The following is a 12,500-nucleotide window of genomic DNA, read 5'->3' as shown; positions in this document are numbered from 1 at the left end:
TTCTTCTTCTTCTTCTTCTTCTTCTTCTTCTTCATCATTGTCATCTTCTTCATTATTTTCATTATCGTCATCATCATCATCTTCTTCTTCATCTTCATCTTCTTCTTCTTCTTCTTCTTCATCTTCATCATCATCATCCTTATCATCATCTTCATTATCATCATCATCATCATCATCTTCTTCTTCTGATGCTGCTTCTCCTCTTCTTTCTTCTTTTTTCTCCTCCTCCTCCTCACCACCACCATCATCATCATCATTACTACTATTACTACCATTATCATCATCATTGCTATGATGACCACACTGTGTGTGTGACAGGCGGAGGCGAGGTTTGAGGAGGAGAAGGAACGGCTGGGCCAGAAACTGATGCAGGACCAGCAGCAACTTCTAGTCAAGTACAAAGCAAGGGAGGTCAGTCAGTCAGTGGCAATGAGTTCATTCCCATTAACTCTTATCACAGATTGACATAAGTTTACATTTGGGCCAACAGCAAAGTGAGAGCTGTATTATCAATGGTTTCTCCAGTCAATGGGAAACCATTTACAGCTTAGTCTTTTGTGACAATGTCTCCCTAACTAGGAGGCAAAATTGCACTGGCTCTTACTGCTGCAGTCTTGTGGGCTAGTTGGCCTTTGGGAACCATCCCAACGCCGACTGTCCTAAAACCCTCTTGGCCGAGAGAGTGGGGATGTACTTGGGCAAGACACTCTCCACTATAATCAAATTCTAGCCCAAATAGTCGGAACAGCAGTTGCCTCCTCTGCTGTTCTGATGGTCATAGTCGGACACGTGACTATCATAAATATATCTGAGTCATGAAGAAACAATGAAACATGACAATAAGTGGTTGACGGGCCACAGAGGAAGAGCGAAAATATTTTGAACAAAAGAAACTAAAGAAGAGATAACAGAAATGGGCAAAAAAAAAAAAAAAAAGGTGATCGTCAGTCTGATGCAATATAATAAGAATTGCGAAAGCAATTTTCCATAGACAAGTGCACAGATCACAGCTTAAAATTACAAGAATTTGTCTGTGGGGCAAGTCAGTCAAGGGAGGTCAGTCAGTCAGTTGGGGGGGGGGGGGAAGGGTCAGTCAAGGGAGATCACTCAGTGAGGGAGGAAGATTGTAATGATGGGATAGAGGAGGGGGACTAGGCAGGGTGGGTGAGGGGAAGGATTTGAGGGGGGGGGGGGGTGTGGAGTCAGGATGGATGAGGTAAGTGTTTTGGTGCGAGGAATGATGAAAATGTTTTACTAAGTGAAAAAAAAAAAATGTGCATCAGCAGTGACTGTTCATTTTGTGGGGGGTGTGCATGATGTGAGAATCCGCCCTAACATGCTGCCCATGTCTGGATAGCATTATCATCATCATTATTATTATTAGTAGTAGTACCATTATGATTATTATGATGATTCTTATGATGATGATGATTCTTATTATTATCATCATCATCATTTTCATCATTATTGTTGGTTTATAAAGCACCTGTCTTCGGTCAGAGACCATACCCTAAGCACTTCACAAATACAGAGTTATTTGCACAACAGGCTGCCTATTGAGTTGCCTTTGGGCGCTCATCATTCGTTTCCTGCATTTTGTTTTCAGTCAGGCATCAGTCATGCACATGCACACGAATGTGTAATTATTTGAGTGGACTTTTGTTGAGATTTTTGCCAGGGGTGACCCTTTTGTTGCCATGGTTTCTGTTGCCTTGGGTTCTTTTATGTGCACTAAGTGCATGCTGAACACGGGACCTCAGTTTAGCATGTCATGTAAATGACCAGTGTCCAGACCACCACTGAAGGTTTAGTAGAGGGGGAGAAAATTCTGGTGAGTTTTGGGATTCGATCTGGCACCCTCAGTTTCTTTTATTGACTCACTTGTGTAAACAAAGTGAGTATGTTTTAACCTGGTGTTCGGTTGTCTGTGTGTGTGTGTGTGTGTCTGTGTGTCCATGGTAAACTTTAACATTGACATTTTCTCTGCAAATACTTTGTCAGTTGACACCAAACTTGGCATAAAAATAGGAAAAATTCAGTTCTTTCCAGTCATCTTGTTTAAAACAATATTGCACCTCTGGGATGGGCACAAAAAAAGAAAAAAAGAAGCCTAATTATATGCAAACTGCATTTACTGTTATATTTATATTTTTTGTATTCTCTAAACTTGGCACTTTGACCTCTTATTCTGACACAACAACAAGAGGAGTCATTATTATCATTTTTTGTTCAAACAGGAACTTCTTTTGCTAAGCATGGAATTTTTATTTATTTTGCAAACGTTTTGGTGCAGATAGTAAAAAAAGGGAAATTACTCTGTAATTAATGCTAGGGGACTTAATTTATCACAAGTGAGTCTTGATTGAAGATGTCTTGCTGTGGCGCATATTCTTGAAGCTCTATGCGCTAGGTTCTCAAGATTCAACAGCTTCCTAGGCAGATGTGTTACCACCAGGCCAATACTGCACATGTTGGTTTGTTGTTAATATTCTTCTTCTTCGTTCACGGGCTGCAACTCCCACGTTCACTCATATGTACACGAGTGTGTTTTTACGTGTATGACCATTTTTACCCCACCATGTAGGCAGCCATACACCATTTTCAGGGGTGTGCATGCTGGATATTTTCTTGTTTCCATGACCCACCGAACGCTGACATGGATTACAGGATTTTTAATGTGCGTATTTGATCTGCTTGCATATACACGCAAAGGAGGTTCAGGCACAAGCAGGTCTGCACATAATGTGCTGACCTGGGAGATCGGAAAAATCTCCATCCTTTACCCACCAGGTGTCGTTATCGAGATTCGAACCCGGGACCCTCAGATTGAAAGTCCAATGCCTTAACAACTCGGCTATGCTGCCCATCATTTGTTGTTGATAAACGTTGAGTGTGCAGTTGTTGTGTGCTCAGGATCGCTTGCAGGAGATCGACAGTCAGCAGAAGGAGATGGTGGGCAATGTCAAGGCCACACTGGAATCGCTGGAGCGAGACCGCCTGCAACTGGTTGACACCTTCACCAAGGTGGGTTTGGGTTTTCTGTTTCCAAGGGGGTGTTGTGTTATTTTGTCTTGTGTTCTGTTGGGTTGATTTGTATTGTATTGTATTTTGTTGTATTGTGTTGTGTTGTATTGTGTCATGTTCTGTTGTTTTGTTTGGTGTTGTGTTGTGTTCGCATTGCGTTGTATTGTATTGTATTTTACTGTTTTTATTGTATTGTGTTGTGACTTGATCGGTTGTTTGGTGTTGTATTGTGTTGCATTATTCTACTGTTTGTCACAGCAGATTCCTCTGTGCTCTTAAGACATCTTAGCTGGGCCTGGGTGGAGAAAAATTCTTCTTCTTCCATCTTCTGATGATAGTGGTGGATACAGTTCCAGTGTTCGCTTGGGCTTTTACATGTATGTTTGTATATCGGGCTAATGAGGCAGCCTTGCCCCTGTTCTAGTGCATGCTAGCTATGTTTGTTTTCACAACCTGCCCAGCCCGCTGATGTGAATTACAGGATCTTTGACATGTGTTTTTGATCTCCAGGATTTAACATCGGAATGACGTGTGTTTTTGATCTTCAGGGAATGACGTGTGTTTTTGATCTTCAGGGAATGACGTGTCTTTTTGGCGTGTGTTTTTGATCTTCAGGGAATGACGTGTGTTTTTGATCTCCAGGACTTAACATTGGAATGACGTGTCTTTTTGACGTGTGTTTTTGATCTTCAGGGAATGACGTGTGTTTTTGATCTCCAGGACTTAACATTGGAATGACGTGTTTTTTATCTCCAGGATTTGACATTGGACACTGTTAGGTTTGGTGCGACTTCTGATTCAGTGTTCACCAGTGATTAAGGTTTGAGACCCGGTTTGGGTATGGTGCTCTGTGCTTAGGGAAGGCACTTTACTGGGATTGACCTCACTCCACCCAGGTGTGAATGGCACCTGACTTGGGTTGAGGAAGGTTATAACGGCAGAAGGAGAAGATTGGGTCTGGCCTTCCAGTGCTGAGCCATGAACACACTGGATGTAAATTCAGTGTCCTGATGGCTGTAATAGACTATGGGACCTTTAACCTTTTAACTGAGTGTGTTCATTTGCACTTTACCAAAACAAAAACAAAAACACACACACACACACCACTCAAATAATCATGTAAATATAAATGATACATTTTCCAAAACCTTGACCTTAGTCATTACCACAACAAAGCATCAGTTACTTTGATTTAAAAAAAACAACTGATTCTTTATCTGTTGTACAGGTAAAACAAACTCCAGCCAATTAATGTGAACAACAGCTTTTACATTGGACACAGGACATTAGTTTTTGAGCTGTACAATTATAGAACACTGAAGATGACGGTTGTGTGCAACTGATTTCAAGACCACGTCATAGGTATGATAGGTCCCTGTGAAAGTTATCTGCAGTAAATAAAAAGAAAGATAATGATATTTTGTAAGACCCTTGTGAATTTTCTGTGCAATGAATAGAAAGAAGGATAGTGAATTTTTTTCTTCTGAGATTAAAAACTTATTTTACAAAGACTTTGGGCACAGAGAACATCAGATGCACAGTGGAAATTAAAAATTCAGTTCCAGTGTAAGGGAGGCCAATCTGTATAGATCATTTTCTGAAGAATGCTGGTGAAGTTTGTTCCCTTCAATTAATGTGACCATGCACAAGTTTCAAGTTAAAACTATCCTTTCACTCCTTTTGGAGTATGGAACACTAATGACTAATACAAACTAATGAGTTCATGCCCAGAACACACACACACACACACACACACACACACACACACACACACACACACACACAACACACACACACAACACACACACACACACACACACACACACACGATTGGAATGCCGCCAGTGCAAGTGTCCTGGCAAGCTAGTGTTGCTTCTTCTGAAATCCGATGCATGAGCACAGACAGAACAGGAAAGAGTTAATTGCATGGACTTGCATTGTATCATATTGCACCACGCTGCGTTGCATTGCATTGTATTGAGTTGTGTTGCATTGTATTGTATTGCATTGGGTTGGGTTGGGTTGCATTGCATTGCATTCTATTGCCGTATTGCATTGTATTGTATTGTATAGTATTGTACGGTACTGTATCATTTTATATTGTGTTGTATTACCCTTTTATAACAACAGATTTCTCTGTGTGAAATTCAGGCTGTTTTCCCAAGGGAGAAAGAGAGTGGGCATTGCTACAATACAGCACTACCCTTTATTTCTATTTTCAGTGTTTGTTTGTTTCTTTTTTTATATTATATATAGTCATTTGGATGAGACGATAAACTGAGGTACCGTGTGCAGCATGCACTTAGCGCATGTAAAAGAACCCACGGCAACAAAAGGGTTGTTCCTGGCAAAATTCTGTAGAAAAATCCACATCGATAGGAAAAACAAATAAAACTGCATGCAGGAAAAAATACAAAAAAATGGGTGGCGCTGTAGTGTAGCAACGCACTCTCCCTGGGGAGAGCAGCCCGAATTTCACACAGAGAAATCTGTTGTGATAAAAAGAAATACAAATGCAAAATACAAATACAAAATACATATATATATATATATTGATTTACTTTCTGATATATATATATATAGACCTGTATAATTCCTGGAGATAAGTGTTGTTGTTCCCCCTGTGTTTCAGGAGAAGCAGTCAGCAGCGGAGGTTCACACCAAGATCGCTGAGCTCTCCCGCATCCTCTCCCTTCCCTCCTCCTCCTCAGCAGACTCGGCCGCCGACGAGTATGACACACTGCCCTCCCCTGTGGAGCTAGAGGTAGGTAGATCACTCCTGTTGATTGTTGGGAGGGTGGGGTGGGTGGGTGGGTGTTGTTTGTCAAAGGGTGCTGTCCCCTACATTTTGATTTATCGAAAAAAAAATTTTGTGTTTTTGTGGTTTTTTTGTTGTTGTTTTTTTTTTTTCACTTACACACACACACACACACACATACACAAATTATATACAAAAATATGTGTGTTTTTTTTCATGTAAAAGAATATTATGCAAGGTGTTTATATGCTTCTGTCAATATAAATCCAGGAAAAATTGTTTTGATTTGGAATAATTTAAAATGTTTCAAGAGAAGTTAGGAATATATTTTTTGTTTTGTTTTTGTCTTTTTTTTTTTTTCGTTTGTTTTGATCTCTTTAATTGATTTACTTTCTGATTTATGTTATGGCATGCCACATTCATCTTAAATTTTGGTGTTGACTTTCTGGTACATTGCTTGTACTTTTTTCGGTTATTTTCATGAGTAGATTATTTATCTGCTATTAAAAAGTTGTTGTTTTTTTTCATTTATTAGTTTATAAACTTATATAATTGGCTTTGACATTGTATTGTGGTATGTGTAATGAGCAGAAAGTGTAATTCAATGAGACGTGTGTCTGTAGAACGTGTTGTGTGCTGTCACTACACATTCATGTGTCTGACATGTGCACGTCACATTCATTTCCTATCTTCATTCGCTCAGACATCTCCGCTGAGTCATATAATTTCTTGGTGCTCACATTCCTTGTCATAGTGCTCAGTAGCTAGCTGATCAGCTCACTCGCTGGTCACATTTCCTGTGGGAAAGTAGTTGGACTGTTGTCGTTGTTGTTGTCGTCGTCGTCGTCGTTGTGGTTGCGACACAGTGGTGGTAAGACTTGTTTCATGTCTGCTGGCTTCATTAGCAGTCCACTTCTTGATCAGTGCTGCGTTCTTCATCACCCTCTTATATTTTTTTTCCACTGCACGCCACTTGTGTTGAGAGAGAGAGAGAGATAGAGAGCTGTGTACCGTGTGACATATTTTTGGTTTGGTCCCTCTGTGCTCTGCCATGAAACGGCCCCCCGTTGCTGTAGTCTTGGTTGTAAGCAACTTGATATAACTTGTCTCTCTTGGCTGCGATTCTTTGGGATATAATTTGTCTTTCTTGGCTGCGATCTTTCTTGGCTGTGATTCTTTGGGATATAATTTGTCTTTCTTGGCTGTGATTCTTTGGGATATAATTTGTCTTTCTTGGCTGCGATCTTTCTTGGCTGTGATTCTTTGGGATATAATTTGTCTTTCTTTGCTGTGATTCTTTGGGATATAATTTGTCTCTCTTGGCTGCAGTTCTTTGGGATATAATTTGTCTTTCTTTGCTGTGATTCTTTGGTGGGTGTGTGTGTGTGGGTGTTTTTTTAAATATTTAAAAAAAACATTTTTTATTATCTTTTTGTCACCCTTTCAAGCCCTTTCATTGTGGAGCCTTGTTTGATCTAGGACTTGCTCCTTGTTTAAGAGAGTCCAGCACAGTTTGGGAAAGGTGTTGGTAGTGTTATCCAAAGTTTTGTGTGCAAAGGTGAGGTTTTTGTTGTTGTTCTTGAAAGTTTCTTGAAAATGTTTGTTTGCGTGTCGGTTCATTTTATAAAGTAGCAGCCTGAAGGGGATATGTTTGAGATGCACATTGAAAACCTGAGGGGGATATGTCTGAGATGCACACTGAAAACCTGAGGGGGGATATGTTTGAGATGCACATTGAAAGCCTGAGGGGGGATATGTTTGAGATGCACATTGAAAACCTGAGGGGGGTATGTTTGAGATGCACATTGAAAGCGTGGGGGTGGGGGGATATGTTTGAGATGCACATTGAAAGCCTGAGGGGGGATATGTTTGAGATGCACATTGAAAGCCTGAGGGGGGATATGTTTGAGATGCACATTGAAAACCTGAGGGGGGATATGTTTGAGATGCACATTGAAAACCTGAGGGGGGATATGTTTGAGATGCACATTGAAGGGTGGGGGGGGATATGTTTGAGATGCACACTGAAAGCCTGGGGGTGGGGGGATATGTTTGAGATGCACACTGAAAACCTGAGGGGGGATATGTTTGAGATGCACATTGAAAACCTGAGGGGGGATATGTTTGAGATGCACATTGAAAACCTGAGGGGGGATATGTTTGAGATGCACATTGAAAGCCTGAGGGGGGGGGATATGTTTGAGATGCACATTGAAAGCCTGAGGGGGGATATGTTTGAGATGCACATTGAAAGCCGGGGGGTGGGGGTGGGGGGATATGTTTGAGATGCACACTGAAAGCCTGAGGGGATATGTTTGAGATGCACATTGAAAGCCTGAGGGGGATATGCAGATGGGGAGAGAGGAAGAAGGAGGAGGAGAAGAGGTGAAGAAAAAGAAGGAAAGACAGAAAAATGAGGCTGATTTTGTGGTTTGTTTGTTTTTTTCCCCTCAAAAACACGTCACACAGTACATTTATTATGTGAGCAGTGAGTGCTCGAGTTTTCTGTGATCATAAATGCTGCAAGTGTAATTGCTACACCATTTTGTGGCCGTCATTTTTTTCTCAAAAACAGAAATCACCCAACACAGTTTATGTGAAGGATAATGAGTGCTCGCATTTTCTGTGACCGTGAAAGCTTACGCTGGTGCTCTTGCTTGTGAGCCAAGTCTGCTTTATTCATGCACAGGAGAATGTTTTATATGACACCAGTGCTGTTGTTTGTTTTGTTGCTGAGTGTCAGCTCTTGTGTTAGATGTGTGCTGGTGTAACACAAGAATAGTTGTCAGTGTTTTTATCGCAGTTCTAGTCATGCTCTTGTTTCCTTGTCTGCACGTTAAGTCACGTCCACTTCATTATCTCTTCAGAGAAATTCATGTGTGGTCTTCTATAAGCTGTTTAGAAAGAAGAAAAAACACCTTTAAAATATAAAGTTAAGAGACATGTACATTTTTTTTTTAATTGAATGTTTTCCAGTTGCTGAATATAGTACTTCCCTGTGACGTCTGTTAAATGTTTCCTCCTCTTTTCCCCTTCTCCTCCTCCTCCTCTTTCCTCTCCACCCTCTCATCCTCATCCCCCTTCTCCTCCTCCTCCTCCTTCATCTCCTCCTCCTCCACTTCCCCTCCTTCATCTCCTCCTCCTCCACCTCCTCCTCCTTCATCTCCTCCTCCTCCTCCTCCTTCATCTCCTCCACCTCCTCCTCCCCTCCTTCATCTCCTCCACCTCCTCCTCCTCCTTCCCTCCTTCATCTCCTCCACCTCCTCCTCCTTCATCTCCTCCACCTCCTCCTCCTCCTTCATCTCCTCCACCTCCTCCTCCTCCTTCATCTCCCTCCTCCTCCTTCATCTCCTCCACCTCCTCCTCCTTCATCTCCTCCTCCTTCATCTCCTCCTCCTCCTCCTCCTCCTTCATCTCCTCCACCTCCTCCTCCTCCTCCTTCATCTCCTCCTCCTCCTCCTCCTCCTCCTCCTCCTCCTTCACCTCCCCTCCTTCATCTCCTCCACCTCCTCCTCCTCCTTCCCTCCTTCATCTCCTCCTCCACCTCCCCTCCTTCATCTCCTCCACCTCCTCCTCCTCCTTCCCTCCTTCATCTCCTCCTCCACCTCCCCTCCTTCATCTCCTCCACCTCCTCTCCTCCTTCCCTCCTTCATCTCCTCCACCTCCTCCTCCTCCTTCATCTCCTCCACCTCCTACTCCTCCTTCATCTCCTCCACCTCCACCACCTCCTCCTCCTTCCCTCCTTCATCTCCTTCACCTCCACCTCCTCCTCCTCCGTCTCTCCTTCATCTCCTCCTCCTCCTTCCCTCCTTCATCTTCCCCTCTCCCCCCCTCCCTCATTTCCTTCCCCTTTTCCCCTCCTGTGTGAGTTATGTATTTTTGAAACATGTATATTAGGGTAAAACCAACCAGCCAACCAAACTCTTTCTCTGTGTGTGTGTGTGTGTGTGTGTGTGTGTGTGTGTGTGTGTCTGTAGTTGCGTATGTGCGTGTGTGTGTGTGTGTGTGTGTACATGTGTGCATGCATATGTGATTGTGTGTGTGTGTGTGTGTGTGTGTGTGTGTATTTGAACTGTATGAGCAATGGTTTCTTCACTGCAATTGGGAAGTCATTTACACCGTAGTCTTTTGTAAAAGACCATGACTCTGAAACCAGGATGTGAGATTTCACTGGCTGTTATTCTCAGCACTGTAGCCTTGGGGGCCAGTTGACCTATAGGAACCATCCCACCGCCAGCTGTCTTAAAACTCTCTTCCCTGAGAGAGTGGGGATGTAACTTGGGTAAGACACTCTCCACTATTATCAAATTCTATCCCAGATAGTCGAGATGGCCATTGCCTCCTCTGCTGTTGTTGTGACAGTTTGACACGACTTGAGTATAATAAATTTTGACTTACCAACACTACAGTCTGTTTTATATCTATCTATCTGTCTAATTTATGTATGTATGTATGTGTGCATGCATGCGTGTGTTCATGTGTGCATATGTGTGTGTATTCATGCATCTGTCTATCTATCCATCCATGTATGTATGTATAGATGGATGGATACATGGATACATCTATCTATCTATATATTATTTTAATATATATATATATTTTTTTTTTTCCTCCCATTTGTTCAGGAACAGTCGGACAGCACCCGAAACCTCTTCGGCAACACTCAGTGCATTCTTCCGCCATCGTCACTGGAGGCTGGGGGAGAGAGGGAGGGTGAGGAGGGAGGCGCGGCAGAGGGAGTGGAAGGAGGAGGTGGTGGTTTCAGTAGCAGCAGTGGCAGTGTTGGTGGTGGTGGTGGTCTGACTCTTGGTGGTAAGGAAGATCAGGATCCCTCCTCGTACTACTACTCCTCCTCCTCCTCCTACTCCATCTTGCAGCAGATTGAGAGAGGTAGATCTCTCTTCATGGAACAACAAGGTCAGAGCTCGCCTGTGCCCCCCACCACCCCCCACCCACCACTCCCCTCCCCTTTTTTGTGTGTGCCATGCGTTGCATTGTCCTTGACCTTGCACCGTGGCCTTGACCTTGCCCGTGTCCTTGACCTCGTCCTTGACCTTATGCAGCCCCCCTACCCCTTGACCTCTTCGCTTTATTTAGCATGCGTGGCCTGGCAGTGATCGGTGGGCGGTGTACTTTGATTACGTCTTTCTTGGGCTGCAATGACTGACATCCCCCCACCATCCCCCACCCCCAAACACCCCCCCCCCCCCCCTTGTTGTTTGATGTTGTCAGTTTATGTTGCGCTCATCCCCCCCTTCCCTCCTCACCCCCTCCCCTCCCCTTCCCTCGCCTCCCCTTCCCTTCCTCCTCCCATCCCCACCTAATACTTCCCCCCCCCCCCCCATTGTTGTTGAATGAGTGGCTGACATGTGAGTGTGAAGAGGTTGTTGGGCTGGCTTTTATTCAAAACAAACAATCAACAAAAAAGTGGGGGAGGGTTGAGGGGGGGTTGAATGCTTTTTGCATGGCTGGCTCGCTTGTCCACAGTATACATGCTTGACTGTGTTCCTGTGTTGCGCCTTGTCACATTTCCAGGTGGGTTTGGGTTGTTTTTTTTTTGTTTTTTTTTTGTAATTATTTTTTAATCCCATTTCTTTTTGTGTTGGGTCAGTTTTTTTGTGATTCTTTTGTTTCATGGTATTGTCATCTGTTTCTCGTGTTGTGTTGAGTTAAAGCTTTGTATTGGGTCAGTAGCCATGCTAGATTGATTATTCAGTCAATAATATAGATTGTATCACTGTGTTTTGTATTATGCTACAACTTTATTGTACAACAAGTTAAATGAATAGATAGATAGATACATAGATGAATAAATAAATGAACTGATGAATAAATGAATTGATAAATTCATAAATAATGATTATGACTTTGAGGAAAACAGTGATATATATTGCATCACTGTGTTTTGTAATTTGCTACACCTGTAATGCACAAGATAACTAAAATGAATAAACAGATAGATAATGACCATGACTTTTTGAAACAAGGGAGGCAACATTTTAACAGTTCAAAACTAAGGGGGGGGGGGGGGGGGGCATGGGGGTGTGTGAGTACAATGTATTGCAGTTTGAAAAGCAGAGAGAAAGGGAGAGGTTACAGGAGAGGGAATCGGGTGGGGGAGAAGGATCAAATGGAAGGGGTTGGATTGAAAATGGATTTTCTCTGGGGAAAATGAAACTAGATGTTCTCTGGGAAAACAAAATTACAAAAACAGAATTTCTCTTTCAAAAATCAGTTAGCCACTAACACAAAACTTCTTATCTGATCATTATGAATTGTGTACATGCATATGTATGTACACACAGACATACAGACACACACACACACACACACACACACACACACATATATATATATATATATATATATATATATATATATATATATATATATATATATACATGAGTGAAAGACAGATGTAGATAGGTACATAGATATATAATATACATGTAATGAGTGCATGTTTTCATGAGAAATGTACATGTTCTGCTAATAAACGTAAACACTTTTTTTTTTCTCAGTGATGTTTGCATGGCATCAGTCGTGCAATGTATTTGCTGTCTAACCAGTGGTTTCTTGGTACTGATTTTTGGTTCAGTCTGAAACAGGTATGTGTGGTATTTTTAATGTGTGTGTGTTAAGGGCATGTGTGTGTGTGTGTGTGCGATTGTGTGTAGTATGTGCGTGAATCATGAGCGTGCGCTTGTGTGTGTGTGTG

General features: G+C 42.4%; 1 protein-coding gene across 1 annotated transcript in view; it reads left to right on the top strand.

The window, feature by feature from the left end:
- Window positions 1-12,500, top strand: part of LOC143291642 (uncharacterized) — a 363,649-nt gene that overhangs the window by 175,009 nt on the left and 176,140 nt on the right. The window contains 4 exon segments of the mRNA XM_076601620.1: window positions 319-411; window positions 2,914-3,024; window positions 5,657-5,788; window positions 10,408-10,699. Coding sequence (XP_076457735.1) covers window positions 319-411; window positions 2,914-3,024; window positions 5,657-5,788; window positions 10,408-10,699 — 628 coding nt within the window.

This window comes from Babylonia areolata, chromosome 17 (assembly GCF_041734735.1).
Source record: "Babylonia areolata isolate BAREFJ2019XMU chromosome 17, ASM4173473v1, whole genome shotgun sequence".
In the NCBI taxonomy this organism is placed as follows: domain Eukaryota; kingdom Metazoa; phylum Mollusca; class Gastropoda; order Neogastropoda; family Buccinidae; genus Babylonia; species Babylonia areolata.
Note: the sequence above shows the minus strand (reverse complement) of the source record. Positions and strands in the feature narration are given on the sequence as shown.